The 18799-nt window shown below is 37.3% G+C and overlaps 1 protein-coding gene and 1 pseudogene across 2 annotated transcripts in view; one reads left to right on the top strand and one right to left on the bottom strand.

Moving 5' to 3' along the window:
• The window catches only part of ZNF280C (zinc finger protein 280C), a 54494-nt gene extending 36162 nt beyond the window's left edge, over window positions 1-18332 (top strand). Inside the window, exons 14-20 of the mRNA XM_081115431.1 lie at window positions 4093-4224; window positions 10170-10480; window positions 10935-11075; window positions 13802-13864; window positions 17124-17242; window positions 17627-17663; window positions 17788-18332. Coding sequence (XP_080971557.1) covers window positions 4093-4224; window positions 10170-10480; window positions 10935-11075; window positions 13802-13864; window positions 17124-17242; window positions 17627-17663; window positions 17788-17803 — 819 coding nt within the window. The 3' untranslated portion in view covers window positions 17804-18332. The remainder of the gene's footprint in view (window positions 1-4092; window positions 4225-10169; window positions 10481-10934; window positions 11076-13801; window positions 13865-17123; window positions 17243-17626; window positions 17664-17787) is intronic.
• Window positions 8595-9085, bottom strand: LOC308536303 (midkine-like; annotated as a pseudogene). The gene has a single exon. The product of its transcript is annotated as a midkine-like (transcript).
• Window positions 18333-18799: the final 467 nt, after the last annotated feature.

The raw sequence follows: 18799 nt of genomic DNA, 5'->3' as shown, positions 1-18799 counted from the left end.
AAAAGATTTTATATATATATATATATATATATATATATATATAGATCATTGGTTAGATTTGTTCTAGAAGGAAAGCAAAGTTGTTCCAAATGACACAATTTACAATTTATGCTGAATTACTTATGAAACTTCCACTTCTTTTACTTGTCTCCTTCCTCATGATGTGGCTCATGAAAGTGAAAATTCTGAAGTGTAGGTAGAAATATGAAGCCTAGAGTAGAGGAGAAGAGGGAATGTGAGTGGAATATTTAGGTTGGATATTTCGGGGGTCTAAGAATGTTGAGAATGGAAATGATTTTGAAGGTAATCAGGAGCAGAGAAAAGGATAAGTATGAACCGAGGAAGATATAATTGAGGACTCATAGTCTTCTCTTTCCTTTTTCTCTTCAAACGTTATTTCCTATTTCTGGCCCATTTTTTATTATGAGAAGACATGTGGTTCTCATCAGTGACCTGGAACAGTCTCTTGTAGCCATCAGTGATAAAGGAAACAGCAATGAGACTTTTTCTAGAATGTGAACTATGCCAGAGAGTTACATTTAGGTTATAATTTGTTTCCTGGATGACTTGCCAGTTCTGCTATGTAATTTCTCAGATACCAGTATTAGTGCTTTCATCTTTCCTTTGAATTATCATTTTATGCTTGCTTGTTCTTTTCCTGACACAATTAGACCATCTTTTATTTGGGCTGAAAACTTTTTAAATTACATTTGTTGGGGGGCCATACAGGTTTCTAGTGTACATTTCTAATACATGATCTAAATATTGCATTGTGTGGCCACCATCCACAGTCAAATCATCTTCCATCACTATATATTTGCCCATTCTTTGAAGTAAATCTATTCTTGAGTGTTTGAAAGAGCAATGGTACCTTTGCCAAAATCAGAAGCAGTCAGTGAATTCCCTGAATCTAATTAATCAAGTTTTGTAATCAAATTTTGTCTTCTCACTGATCAGCTTATTACATTTTCTTAGTATTGATTACACTGTCATGGCCAATTTATTCCACACCACTGCTAACATTGCCTTTAGTTCCAGTCATTAGATAATCATGAAATCAACTTGTAGTTGTTAATTACAAAAAATTCATAAAAGTAGCATATCCAAATACATTTAGGATCACATATGTTATGACTGGGATGGTACCAACATGCTTATTTTTTTTATCCTGATATGCCACCTCATCCTTAAGAACATCTGGCAAAATCTTTCTGTTCTAGCCTTAGCCAGTTTGACTCAGTGGATAGAGTATCAGCCCTCAGACTGAAGGGTCCTGGATTCAATTCCAGTCAAGGGCATGTACTTGGGTGGCAGGATCGATCCCTGGCCCTGATTAGGACGTGGGCAGGAGGCAACCAAGCTATGTGTCTCTCTCACATCGATGTTTCTCTCTCTGTGTCACAGCTGAGAGAATGCTATCACCAGCTGCTTTTCCTTTATCCAATCAACATGAAGAAGAGAAAGAGTGGAAGGAAGGGAGAGAAACACATAGAGAGAGATATCCTTGGGTGGGGATTAACAAAAAAAATCTTTCTATTCTAAGGTTTCTCCACCAAGGTTCCATCAGATGTTAAGAGAGGTTCTGCTCTAAAATTGTCTCCAGAAAAAAGGAGATTCATTAAATGGCTAGATTTACAAAATTAATATTTTTAAAAAATAATTTGTTAAGAGCTTTCAATATGCTAAAAAAATAATAAATCTCCAAGCAAGGGATATCGCATATATTTTCCCAAAAACTTATTTGACCATTGAACCTTTTATTTGTGCAATATCTATTAACGTTTCTTTTTTTTAATTTCTTTATTGGTTAAGGTATTACAAATGTGTCCTCATTTTCCATTAACCCCCAACCTCCCCGCCCCCCCCCCCAACTCATGCTCTCATCTCCCTGTTGTCCGTGTCCATTGGTTTGGCTTATATGCATGCATACAAGTCCTTTGGTTGATCTCTCCCCCTTACCCCCACCCTCCCCTACCTTCCCTCTGGGTATTGATAGTCTGATTGCTGTTTCTCTGTCTTTTATTAACATTTCTTGAGGAATAGGATTTGGGAACCACTGGTCTTGATGCTCTATGTTTCATCTTTTGACCTTTGATTTTGAAAAGAAGTAGGAGATATAAAGCTCTGACTATTTCATTAGGAAGCTTTTTTAACATAATTCTTTCTCCCATGCTTTGCTAAGCACCAGGGTGAAGTGTAGATGTGGAGGGAGTAATAATATGCTTAGAAAGGTAAGAAAGAGAAGAATGGGCTTGCTATGAGGACTGTGTCTCTTATGTGGTTTACATGATTTGTGGTCACTCTTCAGACCCTGAGTTGTATTTCTCAACTTGCCATGTATGTAGTTAACCCAACAGGTCTTGAGTTGCCAAATCATGCACATTTTCAGAAGGGTCTATTTGCATAACCGGCTTTACTTAACTCCTGAAAACTGAACCTTTGTTAACTGATGAGTATTTTGCATGCCTGAAACTTTGAACCATGTTTACCAGCTTTTCTAGATCACTTGTCCAAAAAAAATATGATTGTAGTGAACACTTGCTTTTCTACTGGGAATCTGAAGATTGGTGACTGAACCCCATAAAAAATCAGGGCTCTTAGACTCAAAAGAGTTTTCCTGGCAAAACAAACAAACAAACAAAATAAAACGCTTTCATATTGTTAGAGGATTGATTGTGCCCTATACAACTCCATCGGGAGAAGCACTTGGAAATTGGAGCCAGTATCCTTCAGACTCCACCCAATGTGCTTTTCTTTCCTGTATTAATCCTGCTCTGTATCCTTTCACTGTAATAAATCAGAGCTACAGGTATCACAACTTCTAAATCTTATAATTCCTCTTACTAGATCATCAAAACTTGGAGTAATCTTAGAGATTACTGACACACCTTGAGTGCCCAAACTTTTTGTAAGTTTCAAGAACCTAAGAGATAGGCAGTCAGCAGTCAGTAGAGCAGGAGTGGGGAGCCTTTTTTGTGCCAGGGGCCATTTAGATATTTATTACATCATTTGAGGTCCATTATCAACTTAAAAACTAGCCTGCTGTATTTGGTCAAACATTTAATTAACTTACCTCTAATGCCTTGGCCGGACCAGACCAAATTATTTTGTAGGCCTTATATGGCCCACAGGCCAGATGTTCCCCAGCCTGCAGTAAAGGAACGACTATTAATACAAAAGATCACCAGACATCCTTCAAAGTACTTGCAATTTGTATAATTGTTCACAAAATACTCGAAAACCATAGCAGGAGTATAAGCTTGTAATTGAGATCATATTAGTGCCATTTAAGACAATAAAAATGGTTGAATCTATAGTCAATTTTATTCTTTTTGAAGACTTCAGATGAAACTTTTTTCCTAAAAATAATATATTTTGAGTGATTTTATTTTTTAATATATTTTTATTGATTTCAGAGAGGAAGGTAGAGAGAGAGAGGGATAGAAACATCAATGATGAGAGAGAATCATTGATCGGCTGCCTTCTGTACACCCCACACTGGGGATGGAGCCTGCAACCCGGGCATGTGCCCTGACCAGGAATTGAACTGTGACCTCTGCTTCATAGGTCGATGCTCAACCACTGAGCCACTGAATGATTTTATTTTATTTCATTTTATTTTATTTCTTTCCACTGAGTGATTTTAGAGCTAACTGTACAGCTTGTAGAACTTTTAAGAAAAGGTGAAGGATTTCAGATGTGTTAAATAGCCTCATTAAATCTTTATAATAATAAGGCAATTAAGTGAAATAAGTCAGTCAGAGAAAGACAAGTATCACATGATCTCACTCATATATGGAATTTAATTAACGAAATAAACTGATGAATGGAGTGGAAAAAATAATAATAATAACAAAGCAACTGACATATATTAATCACTTGCCGTATGACAGTTACTAGTACTTTTACTTGTATCATCTTCTGTAATTCTCATCACCACTCTACAAAGCAGGTATATGGTCATTTTCATTTCATAGATAAGGAAGCAAATGAAACTAAAATAGTAATACAAACACATTATAGAGAGTAAGTAACTTGCCCAATGTCATATTCTCTAATAAATTATTATTTCTAATATTATTTTTTAAACAGAAAAAAGGAGTTCATCGTTGTACAAAATGCAGATTGCAATTTTTGACCAGCAAGGAGAAACTGGATCACAAGACCCAGCATCGGACTTTTATAAAACCTAAAGAACTAGAAGGCTTGCCTCCTGGTTCAAAAGTGAGTTTTTAAATATGTTGTATTTTAACATTTTGTGTGATTATAGAATTAACCTCCCGCCTGGTTTTATCTATTGAATATAATATTAAAAATTGACTTCTGATTGTCATTAAGATTTTAATTTTAGGTTTTATCCTATGTTTGGAAAGAAAAACTTTTTCCATTCTTTTCTGAGTTGATTGACATGTGCTATATTGGATCATATTCCTTTGTAGTGAGTGCAAGTAGATTAACTGTAGTTTGAGTCAATGGTTTGTTTCAATATTCTATAGGCTATTTCTGAGCTAATCCAGTTGGCAGCATATATATCTGCTTCAGCCGCTAGACTGTAGGGTCAGGATAAGGTTTAATTTATCTTTGTGTCTCTGGAATTTGTCACAGTGCTTGAGTGCCATAGTTCGTTGAAGTTGGTATTACTGAGTCTATTCTCAGAGAAGCATGTTCTGCTTCTGAATAGCATTGATGTTTTAAGAGTGCAAACACATTTGACGGCAAATTTCCTTTTCCCTGTTTGCCTTATGTACATTTTCTCTGACTTTTTTATGTAAAGTCAGCTCTTGACTATGCTCCAGTGGAGAAATGTATAATCCAACGTGAACAGTTCCCAAGCATTTATATTTGTTTTTGAGCACTTACCTTTGAATGTGAATATGTCTACTGTTTAGAAATAATGTAAAACAGTGCTCTGAAGATGTAGAGTGAGAGAAGCTATCCAGTATCCTTCCCTGCAATCCATTCATTCCATGCTGAGACTAAGACATACAGAATATTAATGTAAGCAGTGCAGTCCTCCCTCATATCTTCCTTTATTAGTAGTAATAATTAGTATATTTCATTATAACATTATTATAATATTAATCATAATGATTGGCACTAAATGCCTTATACTTCAGAATTAAGCTTTCAGCATGTTTTTTAATACATTCTATTATTTAATCCATGTAGCAATTCAATGAGGTAGACAAGGCAGGTAGTATTCCCATACTATAAATGAGAAAGTTTAAAGAGGATAAGTTACTTACTCAAGGTCACATGGCTAGGAAGAGGTGGTACTGAGACTTAACCTTGGGTCTTTTAATTCCTAGTTCAGTGTTCTTTGTATGATACCAAACCATAATAGATGAAAGAGGCCACCTATGCAGTAACCCAAATTATCAGATCTCCCTCCTCCCTATCTCGTCAAATCAAGGGGGGAGAGGCAATGGGTGTGGAGGGAGGGCAGGCGGGCAGGCGGGCAGGCAGGAGGCGGAGGGTGGAGGAGGAAGAGGATGAGGAAGGGGGCCAGTTGCATCCCACTTTCACAATAGGAAAGTCATATGTATGTATTACATATGACTTCTTTATTGTCTGCTCCTCAAGTATATGGGGGTAGTGTAGTCAAATGATTAAGAATGTAAATAGGCAACTGTGTTTTTCATTATATTAATTAAGGGATATGAGCAAACATTTTCTTTTTCTAAATACTAAATGACAAATTTTATATTAGGTCCCTTAAAGGAAATTCTGAGTATTATTAAACACTCCATGACATATGATGAATTGATATAACCTCCACAGTAACCTTTGGAACCATAAATTCTGTCCAGTGAGTCCCCAGAGACAGCGGGTCATATTTATTGGAGATCTATTTTATGGTTACCAAAAAGTAATTTAGGCCTTTCCATATTTATTATTTGAGGCCTTTGAGAATAAATTTTGACCTCTAAATTTGTGAAAGCTATTTAGTTATATCAGAGTATAAAATAGCCATGGAATGTGCTCTTTTGATATTCATATAATTTTTTTAAAATATATTTTATTGGTTTTTTACAGAGAGGAAGGGAGAGGGATAGAGAGTCAAAAACATCGATGAGAGAGAAACATCGAATAGCTGCCTCCTGCACACCCCCCACTGGGGATGCGCCCGCAACCACGATACATGCCCTTGACCGGAATCGAACCTGGAACCCTTCAGTCCACAGGCCGATGCTCTATCCACCGAGCCAAACCGGCCAGGGCAATATAATTAGTACAAACTACTAATTGTCCATATCTGTGTTAACATATAAATACTAGCAATACAAAACTGTACTAGTATGACAGTAAATAAATTTTATTTCATTGGTATGACCATTTAGAATAAATGGAAGATTTAACTGATTGTAATTTACACTTGCCATTTTCAAAGTAATGATTTTTAACTTTCTGTATTGCAGTGATTTTTGAAATAGCTTTATTGAGATACTAGAAGCCTGATGCACGAAGATTTGTGCAAGAATAGGCCTTCCTTCCCCTGGCTGCCGACACACAGCAGGCTCGTTCTGGCAGCCTGTGAAGCGGCAGTGGAGGCGGGAAGGACTGGAGAGGTTGGGTTCCATAGTTGGTTTCACTTTCCTATTGTGAAAGTGGGATGCAACTGGCCCCCTTCCTCATCCTCTTCCTCCTCCACCCTCCGCCTCCTGCCTGCCCGCCTGCCCTCCCTCCACACCCATTGCCCCTCCCCTCTTGATTTGATGAGATAGGGAGGAGGGAGATCTGATAATTTGGGTTACTGTGTAGGTGGCCTCTTTCATCTATTCAAAACAAAGCTGAGCCGCCTGCCACTGCTGCCATGGCTGCCACCATCGCCCCTTGGCTGGCCCGGGGCTCCTGGGGTGCGCTAACTGTGCACTGAGTGAGCTCCCGCGTGTCCGAGCCAGCAGGGCTGCTCCAACGCTAGGGTTTTGTTTATCAGAGCAGCTGGGCAGGGGTGGGGGAGAGGGAGACGCCAGACACCAGGAGCTACAACCTCAGGCACCAGAGGGTTGCCTCTGAGGCCTCAGGCTGGGCCACAGGGAGGCTGCAAGGACAATTGACAGGTGTGGAGTGTAGCAGAGAGGCCCTGACGAGGCACGCTGCCCAGAGGCCCGGAGCAGCCAGGGGGTGGGGCCGTTGCCATCTTTGTCGGGTTAATTTGCATGCTTGCTCCTGATTGGCTGTGGAGTGTTGCAAAGTGACGGTCAATGTACATATTTCTCTTTTATTATATAAGATTAGATAATTTTTATATCATACTATTGACCCATTTAAAGTGTACAATTCAGACCTAACCGGTTTGGCTCAGTGGATAGAGCGTTGGTCTGTGGACTTAAGGATCCCTGGTTCGATTCCGTCAAGGGTGTGTACCTTGGTTGCAGGCACATCCCCAGTGGGGATTGTGCAGGAGGCAGCTGGTCGATGTTTCTCTCTCATCGATGTTTCTTATTCTCTATCCCTCTCCCTTCCTCTCTGTAAAAAAATCAATAAAATATATATATTTTTTAAAAGTGTGCAATTCAGTGTTATTTAGTACATTCACAAGGTTGTACAAACATCACTACAATCCATTTTAGAACATTTTCATCAATCCCAAAAGAAACCCCATACCCATTGTCAGTCACTTCCTATTTCCCTTCTATCAGCTTCAGGCAAACTTTAATCTGTTTCCTGTCCCTGTGGATATTCCTATTCTGGATATTTCATATAAATGGAATCATACCATGAGTGATTTTTATAACTGACTTATTTCACTTCACATAATGTTTCTGAGATTCATCCATATTGTCGCTTATATCAATATTTCACTCTTTCTTATGGCTGTATCAGTCAGTACTTATATACCAGTACTTATGTATCAGTACTTTCATTCTTTATTTATGGGTGAATATTATTCAGTTGTAGTGATATACCATATTTTATTTATCCATTCATCAACTGATGGGCATTTTGGTTGTTTCCAGGTTTTGTCTATATGAATTATGCATCTATGAAAATTCATGTACAAGTTTTTATGTGAACAAAATTTTTTATTTCTCTTGGATGGAATTGCTAGGAATCAAATTGCTGGGTTATATGACAATTCTTACGTTTAAAATTTTGAGGAATTGCCAAACTGTTTTCCAAAGCTACTGCACCATTGTACATTCTCACCAGCAATATATGAGTTGCAATTTCTCCATATACTTAGCAACACTTTTTATTATCTGCCTTTGGGGGGGGTGTAGAAAATGAGTTTTATTTGCTTTTTAGCAATGGCGTCATTGTGGGTAAGAACAACAGGGGCATGGGAATCAAATTCCTTTGGGGGAGGCTCAAGCTGCCAGAATCCCTTGTCCCTCCCCACTTTGGGCACTTAGGGGGTTAGGGCGGGGGAGGAAAGGGAAATGGCAGGGCATGATTAATAAAGCTGAAGAGTAATAAAAGACATGGACATGGACAACAGGGGGATGAGAGCATGAGTGGGGGGGAGGATGAGGGTTAATTGGGGGGATGAGGACACATTTGTAATTCCTTAACTAATAAAGAATTTAGAGATAAAAAAATAAATATAAAAATTAAAATTAAAAAAAAAAGAGTAACAAAAGACACTGGTGGGTTATACCTGGGGCTGTGGGAGGGAAGACGTGGGCCAGGGGCTCTTTGGCATTCAGGCCTGGCCTCTAGTCCTTTCCCTTCCCTTTCTTGGCTTTGGTCTTGGCTTTGGTCCTGGCTTTGGTCCTGGGGGCACAGGGCTTGGTTACATGGATGGTCTCCTGGCACTGGGCATTGTACCGCACCTTCTTCAGGGTACCTTGGTGGGCTTTGGTGCCCAAGTTCCCAACACATGACCCCCAGCTCTCAAACTTGTACTTGCAGTTGGCTCCAAACTCCTTCTTCCAGTTGCATGGCACCCTGCACCGGATGCACTGAGACTGGGCCCCGCAGGTACCTTGGCCGAAACCCGCCCCGCAGTCCTTGCTGCTAGGAGTGCAGGACCCCCAGGTCCACTCTGAGCATTCTTCACTTTGTCATTCTTTTTGGCCACAGCGGAGGTGAGCGCCAGCAGGGTGTGGAAGGCGAGGAAGAGGAATCCTAGGTGCTGCATCTCGCTTGCTGCCCGCGATGCTTCGCTTCCTCCAGCGCTGGCCAGTCCTGCTCCAGCTGCTGCGGCCCCTTTTGTCTCTTATCTGCCTTTTTTATTATAGCAATTCTAGTTGGTCTTAAGTGATATCTCATTGGAGTTTTGACTTACATTTCCTTGATGACTAGTGATGTTGAGCATATTTTCATGTGCTTATTGGCCATTGTATATATCTTTGAAGAAATGCCTATTCATATCACTTGCCCATTTTTCTAAATTTTTTTCAATTATAGTTTACATTCAACATTATTTGTTTTAGTTTCAGATATATAGCATAATGTTTAGACAACTATATACTTTACAAAATGTTCCTTCTGATATTCTAGTACCCTCCTGGCACCATACATAGTTATTACAATATACTTCCCATTTTTCAATTGGGTTATTTGTCTTTCTTTACTTTTTATTGACTTTATTGGATTGACACTGGTTAACAAAATTATACAGGTTTCAGGTGCACAATTCCGCAACACATCATCTGTACACTGCATTGTGTGTTCACCCCCCCCAGGTTATTTGTCTTTATATTAAGTTGTAAGAGTTCTTTATATATTCTGTATATAAGTCCCTCATTAGATATATGTTTTGAAAATATTTTATCTCATTCTATAGTTTATCTTTTTACTTCCTTAATGGTGTCCTTTGAAGCACAAAAGTTTAAAATTTTTATGAAGTCCGATTTGTCTGTTTTTCTTTGGTTGCTTGTTGCTTTTGGTGTCATATTTAAGAAATTATTGCCTAACCCAAGGTCACACAGATTTATTATGTTTTCCTCTAAGAGTTTTCTAGTTTTAGTTCTTACAATTTGGACTTTTGGTATATTTTGAGTTAACTTATATATCTAGAAGGGATCCAACTTGATTGGAATGTAGAATATCTATTTGTACTAGCACCATTTGTTGATAAAACTATTGTTTCCCTCACTGAATTATTTTGGCACCCTCGTCAAAAAACAATTGATCATGCTGTGAGTGCTTGCAGTGACCTTTTTAATATTATTTGGATGATTAATTTTATTAAAAAATATATATTGCCTTCATATTTATAGGTTACTATTCGAGCTTCATTTGGATCTCATTCAAAGCCATCAACTCCATCTTCTAGTGATACTCCAAGCACTTCTTCTCTTCAGGTCTCACCTCCAAAGTCTAAAAATACAACTACTAAAAGCTCCACAAAATCGAGTGCAAGTAAATGTAAGATACGTAAGGCTCGTTCAACTATTTCCAGTATATGTAAACTAGCCAATTCAAGTAAGCAAGGTAAAGGTGCATCTAAATGCAAAGGAAAAACCTCTTGCAAGCAAAAGAAACAACGCAACAGAAAGAACAAAATCATCATAGCTTTGAAGAACTTAAGGTAATCTGATTTGCAATATCAATTTAATATTCAAATTAAAGGTTTCTTTTAATAAAATTTACCAGATCACAAAACTCCCTTGCACATTTACATGATGATTACTTATCTTAAAGGCCAAGCAGTAAAAAGGTACTTTTTATAACTGTTGGACAGAACTTGAATTACTGTGTTCATTGTATAATTGCCATCTTTTACACTTATATTTTGTGTTTATATCTTATGATAGTTGAATTGGTTAATATGATCTTTTTTATTCCAGGGAAAGGTTAACTGCTGTTAGATTTTTTATACTTATTCTAGCTTGTTATTTCAAAGACAATTTCAAATTATAAGTCTCTATTTAAAGATGTTAACTTTAATATCTTAGCTTCAATTAATAAAATGTTAATAAGGCTTTACCTTATTATTTTTGTTTTACAATATAAATTTTATCATTTTTTTCTGTTTCCATAAGGTGTTATCGAGGAGTTCACAAGTGCATTGAGTGTCATTCCAAAATTAAAGATTTTGCGAGCCACTTTTCAATACATATCCACTGTAATTTTTGCAAATACAACACTAACTGTAACAAAGCCTTTATAAATCATATGGTGAGGTGAGTTAAATATGTACACTGTCAATCAAAACTGCCACTTAAGATGTTTGGTTTTTCAAACAAATCTGGCCTATTAGAAGCTAGTTTGTCACATCAAGGAGCTAAAATGATCTAGCAATAGGGAACTCCTAGGCCAGTGATGGCAACCTTTTGAGCTCAGCGTGTCAGCATTTTGAAAAACCCTAACTTAACTCTGGTGCTGTGTCACATATAGAAATTTTTTGATATTTGCAACCATAGTAAAACAAAGACTTACATTTTTGATATTTATTTTATATATTTCAAGGCCATTTAACAAAGAAAAATCAACCAAAAAAATGAGTTCGCGTGTCACCTCTGACACGCGTGTCATAGGTTTGCCATCACTGTCCTAGGCTATTACCCAGTACTACTTTCTAGCATAATAATTTATGAAATTAGTAGCACAAAAATTTCAAGAAGTTAGACTAATGAAATTAGAGTAAGTTTGTTAGGGAAATTTGTTTCTTTGGGTCTTTCAAAAAGTGGTTATTTCCAAAGAAAGCTTTTTAAATGTTTCAAAAATATTTATTAAATAAATACGTGTAACCACATAATCAGTCACTTTGAGAGACATCAGATTTGTCAAAGATGCTAAGACCATTATTGGCACACACATATGCGCACTCTCTCTCTGTCCCTCCACCCCTTTGTCTCTCCATCTATCCCTCTTTCAAGCCATCCATCTTTGCATTCATTTCAATGAAATGTGCAATGAGAGACTATAGGGATATTCCAGGGATGATGCTACTGTTGAAATTTCTTTTCATATATCAATTCAATTTATATTATTTTAGTACCTATCATATACTTTATGCTAGAAAAAATACTTCAGAGCCCACATTACTTTCATTTGGATCTTATTGGTACGTGCTTCCTTCAGGATGAATTATTTTTAATAGACAAAAATTTTTTTAATATAATTATGCTGTTGATTCAAATTAAGGTAGTTCCACTTAATTTTTTTTTTTAGTCAGAAATAAGATATAATCACTAAAAGTGGTTTTCTCTTAAATCATAACAAGACCTCTGTGTTACTTTCTGATCATAGTTAACTTCCACTTTATAGGATTTGCCCACATTTCTTTATGGCTTGCCAGGCCCCCCGCCCTCCTTGATGATGAGCCTGACCTCATGGTACCTTGACTTCTTTAAAGCCAGCACTTCACATCCATTTTACATGTTGACCCTCTTCTTACCACTGTCCCATTTTACCTCATCATATACAATATTCACTTTGAATTCTCATTACTCCATAACTTTGAGTTTTGACCCCTCTTTTTAGTCCAGCAGCACCAATTCAACTTTATAGTCAACCTCATCTTCAAAGTCATCTGTTTGAATGTTGCTTTGTTTTTGCCCTATAATCTTTTACATCTTTAGTCATTCTTAGCCTTGCTATCCTTGAATCTTTTATCCTTTTTTATCTGTCTCTATGCTCAGTTATAGACTATGAAGCTGTGCTTGATTCAATCAGCTCTTAATTCATTTTCCACTTTCATTTGGTCCTCTTTTTAAAAATACCTCTTTTTTATCTACAAGATCTGTTTAAATCCTTTTAAATACTCTCAAGATTTTATTCTAGCCTCTCAGTTGTTATTCTTTTCTAATTGCTCAGAGATCACCCTTTTCCTTTTTCCCAAGATCAACTTTTCTACCTCGTTTTTCCAATCATCCAGACATTAATCTTAGAAAAAGACATGCCCCATTTTTCAGAGTTTACCCTGCCTCTTAGCTCCTCCATTTCCTCTGTAGCCTTATTCAGTTATTTTGCGCCTTCACTTCTTTTTCTCCCTACCATTCCTTCTGCCTGCAAATATTTTCAGGATGTTTTTTTTTGTTTGTTTTTTTTAAGATGAAGGGAATTTACCTTTACTTTGCATATTTTCTTCCTTTTATTGACAACATTTGAAAAGAGTTTCCTTTACTATCATTTCTTTACCCTTTGTAATCTGAGTACCACCCCTGCCTATCAGTTAAAGCTGCTTCTTTTTAACAGTTATGCCCTAATTACTAAATCTACTCACTATTTTTCATTCTTATTCCTCTGTGACTTCTTTAGAGTATTTGATATTTTTGATAACTCACTTTTGAAACTCTTCTCCTCAACTTCTCTTAAACTGTTACCAACATTTTTTCAAACTTCCTTTTTGGCTACTCCTCTGTTTCATTACTTTTTCTTTCTTCAACTCTTTTGGCCTCTTTCCTTTCTTGGTCCCTACCACTCTCAGATTTTTATCTTTTACTTTTCAAATGTAAATCCTCCAATTTCAATGCTGAGTTTCCCCAAGATCCGACTCTTCATCTTTATTTGAGAAATATTTTCACCTTTGACTCACTGGCATCTATAAACAACACAAATAAGTCAAAAACATTATTGGTTGTCTAGGACCTTTTGGTGTTCAGGACGCCACTCCAACCAACTGAGTCACATTGGTCAGGACAACTGAGATTTTTTTTCAGATATAATGTTGAGGTACAGATCATTTAAGAATATTCTCAGGGAAATATGTTGTTAGAAAATACACAGGTAAAGTGAAATATAAAATACAAATTTTGAAGTGAACAGAGATGACTAATAGAATTTTATAACTTAGACCAGGATCTTTTATTCAAAACTAATAAACTGATCATAGACTTGAAATATAGTCATAAAATTCATATGATTTATTGTATAATAAAATCTTGTCTGTGTCTTATTTCTCCAGTTATCATAGCAGCCATCCAAGTAAACAGTCTCCTCTTTTTCATAAACATTGTGGAACTCTCAGGTAACTAGCTGATCTTTTTCTGTTTTCTTTATTAAAAAATTATAATTTTCTAACCTGATGCTAGAGTGCCTAGTTTGGAAAATGAAATTATTGCTACTGAACATAATAGAGTTTTATTCATTATATTCTTAGATCAAAAAGGGGGTATGTTCTCTAACTAAACTTTTATTTTTAATACATTTTTTTATTGATTTTAGAGAGGAAGGGAGAGGGATAGAGAGATAGAAACATCAATGATGAGAGAGAATCATTGATTGGCTGCCTCCTGCACACCCCCTACCGGGGATTGAGCCCACAACCCAGGCATGTGCTCTTGGCCAGAATCGAACCTGGGACCCTTCAGTCCGCAGGCTGATGCTCTATCCACTGAGCCAAACTGGCTAGGGCTCTAATTAAACTTTGTTTCAATGGTGTTAGTCATTAAGAAGAAACTTTCAGCCCTAGCTGGTTATCTCAGTGGTTAGAGCAGGGGTGGGCAAACTTTTTGACTCAAGGGCCACAATGGGTTCTTCAACTGGACCGGAGGGCCGGAACAAAAGCATGGATGGAGTGTTTGTGTGAACTAATATAAATTCAAAGTAAACATCATTACATAAAAGGGTACGGTCTTTTTTTTTTAGTTTTATTCATTTCAAACGGGCCGGATCCGGCCCGCGGGCCGTAGTTTGCCCACGGCTGGGTTAGAGCATTGACCCACAGATTGAAGGGTCGTGGGTTTGATTCCAGTCAAGGGCAGGTACCTGGGTTGCAGGCTCAATTCCTGGCCCAGGTCAGGGCATGTGTAGGAGGCAATCAATCGATTATGTTTCTCTCTCTCTCTCTCTCTCTCTCTCTCTCTCTCTCTCTCTCTCTTTCTCTCCCCCCCCACCCCCGCCCTCCCTCCCCCTCTCCCTTCCACTCTCTCTAAAAATCAATGGAAAAAATAGCCTCAGGTGAGGATTAACAGCAAAAAAAATAATAACTTTCATGGATTGGCATTCAAAAATAAAAATAAGGCTCTCCAACAATATTTGAATATTAAAGATATTTAAGATACCTAGTTAAGTAACACTTTTTTGGTTTTGACCAATATATAGCTTCATAATTCGTATGTTTTTTTCCTTTTTGAAATAAAGAAAATTGTGCAACTTATTTACTATACAAAGAAATTGTCAATGAATATTTCTAAAGGTACTGATAATTAACTTTGATTATACCTACCACACACACTTAGCTCAGAATCCACTAAATAACTACAGTAATACAAGGAGGTTTGTAATGAGTGCCATGAGAATTAATGATTTCAAAGAGAAGAGTGGTTTCTAGTTATACAAAGAGGCATAAGGGCATTCTAGTTGGAAGGAATAGCATGAATAGAAAAGCAGATAGGAAAAAAGGAGAAGTCATAGTACAGTTTGGGTGGAGCATGAAATTCATATAAATACTAGAGGCCTGGTGCATGAAATTTGTGCACTGGGGGTGGAGTCTCTCAGCCTGGCCTGCGCCTTCTGGCAGTCTGGGATCCCTTGGGGGATGTCCAACTGCTGGCTTAGGCCCAGTCCCTCTCACAAACCGGGATCCTTCGCTCCTTACCGCCCATCTGCTTCCTCCTTACCTCTTGACTCACTGCTCCTTAGCGCTGCCGTGGAGGTGGGAGAGGCTCCCACCACCGCCACTGTGCTTGCCAGCTATAAGCCCGGCTTCTTACTGAGTGGCCACTCCCCCTGTGGGAGTGCACTGACCACCAGGGGGCAGCTCCTGTGTTGCTTGTCTGCCCCTGGTGGTCAGTGCGCATCATAGTGACTGGTCATTCCACCATAACGGTCGCTTAGCCTTTTATTATATAGATAGTGCCCCAAAAATGTATACACACAATTTGAATAATTATAAAGGAAAGGCAGTGTTTATTGAAATACATTGCATTTTCAGAATTGAGCCATCAGCTGTTAAAGTGCGTATACATGTTTTTGGGACACCCTGTAGTATTGAGATCAAAGTCTGGGGGAATAGTTTTTAGATCAAGATTATGGAATCCTTGAAAAAGGTTAGGGAAATTGGACTTAATTTTAATTTGAAGGCATTGGGGAAACCATAGGTGTTTTATTCAGAATCAGAGTACTGATGAAATATCAGTTTGGAGGGGTATATAAGGTGAGTTGTAGCTGGATAAGGCACATAGATTATTCAAAATTATTGTGGTAGTTAAGACTGATTTAATAAAAACATGGGTTAAGGCAACAATGTGATATTACGTCATGTTTAAGAACATGAGCTCTGGAATCAAAGGGCTGAGTTTCAAACCTGGCCCTGGCCTTGCTAAGTTTCCAAACCTGACTTTGTCCTCTATAACAAATCAGTTATAATTAATAGCACACTACTTCTTTGGATTTCTAGACTATTTAGGTGATATGATATGTCTAAACCATTCAGCCTGGCTCCAGGAAGTGCTCAATAAATTGTTACTATTAAAAATGTTTGAAATATTGACAGTTTTAGGGAAAAAGAGAGTTAAAAGTAAATGCAATTTTAAACCTGTCTTGGGGACATGACCTCATAAGAGAGATCATTCAGGAGGAGTGATTTTTAGGGGTGGAGAGGAAAGCAGATGACTTCAGTTTTAGGAAGATCATTTTTGATGTGACAGCCAGATGTAAATGCACAACAAACTGTTAAGACTAGAACTGCAGGGGAGAAGTCAGTCTAAGGTATGCTACTGGTTTTTATTTCTATACAAATGAAAACCTAAATTTAAAATGAACTATAAAAGTATACTTATGCTTTGTTAATAAGCTGATAACAATAATTACATTATTTTTAATGATTTCTTTTTTCTCTGATTTTATTGTCACTTAAAATTTTAGATTGTAGGCTCCACAGAGTGTAAAAAGAAGGTCCTCAGCAAATGTATATTGAATGAATCAATATTACATACTTGCTTTGCATATAGGCAAAGGTATAGAAAGATTGTGCCTGGCATATATTATGCAAGTTGTCAGTGGAGCCACAACCAGGCTTTAGGTCTCTTGACTCCTATCTTTTAGCAACTGGTATGAGAGGGAACAGTTTATAAAGTACCAAATGTTAGCATAACTTAGACATGGTTATGCCATTTTCTAAAGCACCATTTCAGGTATATCAGGCTTATGTAACAAAATTGAAAAGTGATGGTTATGATGCATAAAAAGTCAAGTGTTACTACATGGAAAATAATTATTGAACCTATATATGGATTTTCATAAAAGATAAAAAAACTTTTCTTTCTGTCTTCTTTTTTCCATAGGGGCATTACTCTAGTGTGCCTTAAATGTGATTTTCTGACTGATTCTTCTGGCTTAGATCGTATGGCTAAACACTTAAGTCAACGTAAAACTCATACTTGCCAAGTTGTAATAGAGAATGGTATGTATATATAATTGCATTACTTTGAATTTCTGATATATATTCCTGTATTTTTTATCAGTCACAATATGGGGTCTTAATTTTATTAAATTGATAGTCTCGCCAAAACCGGTTTGGCTCAGTGGATGGAGCGTCGGCCTGCGGACTGAGGGGTCCCAGGTTCGATTCCGGTCAAGGGCATGTACCTGGGTTGCGGGCATATCCCCAGTGGGAGATGTGCAGGAGGCAGCTGATCGATGTTTCTCTCTCATCGATGTTTCTAGCTCTCTATCTTTCTCCCTTCCTCTCTGTAAAAAATCAATAAAAATATATTTTAAAAAAAAATTGATAGTCTCACTCATCATATATGCTATTTTAAATGTAAAACTCTTCTTCTAATTTCAGTTCCCAAAAGTACCTCAACTTCTGAATCCACTTCTGAGTAAGTTTCTTTTTATTCAGTGCATTTTTCTTTGATGGATTTTAGCACTGTTGCATATTTTTAATGTATAATTAATAGAAATGAAAAATATTAAAGTATTTTGTTTTTGTTTTTGTTTTTAAAGCTGCTTGTTGAAATAGATTCCTGCTCTATGGAGCTCGTGCAACCTGGTGCAAGACAAGTTGGAATTTCCTAAGTTCAAAGTTCTGAAGTGTTTTCTTACACAGAGCCAGTTTCCTAAGTTCAAAGTTCTGAAGTGTTTTCTCACACGAAAATGGTTAAATACCCAAGTTCATGACACTAGCTCTCATTATTTAGCTCTTTTCAGCTTTCAGATGGCACTAGATTCTTATTCCACCTTATCTTTGTGTCAGGTTAACATATTTTAACATGCTCTTTTTTTCTCCAGTTGGCTCTCTCCAAAAATAACTTTTTGTTTGCTATGGTCTTTCTTTGCTTTGCTTTAAAATAATTTGTGTTTTTCTCTGCTGTACTTGCCTTCAGAATATTGCATTCCAAATGATATGGCTATTCATCTTTTTTGTCTGTTTTGTCTGACTTATTAGTTAATTTTGTATAAATCTTACATTTTTAGGTCAGATAGCTGTCTTCTCGTTCCTTGTCTGTCATTGTTCTATTTTTCATATTTTTCAGATGCAGAAGCAACACAGAAATTTCAAAAAATGTCCAGGGTACTCCTGGTCAGTGTCCCCCTTCGTTGGACACAACTGATGCCTGTTCTCTCTTTCCAAGGAATGTGAATTGTTTAACTGTGAGACCTCCTGTAGGTTGTGGCCTTAGGAAATCAGATATTGGGAAGAGTCACTTCCTTCATGACTGTCTGATGCTAATTTGGCCAGAGATGACCTCAAGGCCCACCAATTTGAGCACAACTTCCCATTGGGGGCTTTGGTTCTGATCTTAAACTTATGGTCAAGAAAAGCCCATCAAATCAATGCTTTATCACCTAAGTTGGAGTTTCATCATTTTGGCTGCTGCCCTTTAGTCTTCTAGTATGCATGCAGTCCAAGGAATATCAAAACTGGTTGTATAGGGAACCAAGGCTACTTTCATGCTCTTGGAAAAAAGTTTTCTAAAATCACACTTCCAAAGGTACAGTTATTTGTACTATCGTT

This window comes from Myotis nattereri (genome assembly GCF_964212035.1).
Source record: "Myotis nattereri genome assembly, chromosome: X".
In the NCBI taxonomy this organism is placed as follows: domain Eukaryota; kingdom Metazoa; phylum Chordata; class Mammalia; order Chiroptera; family Vespertilionidae; genus Myotis; species Myotis nattereri.
Note: the sequence above shows the minus strand (reverse complement) of the source record. Positions and strands in the feature narration are given on the sequence as shown.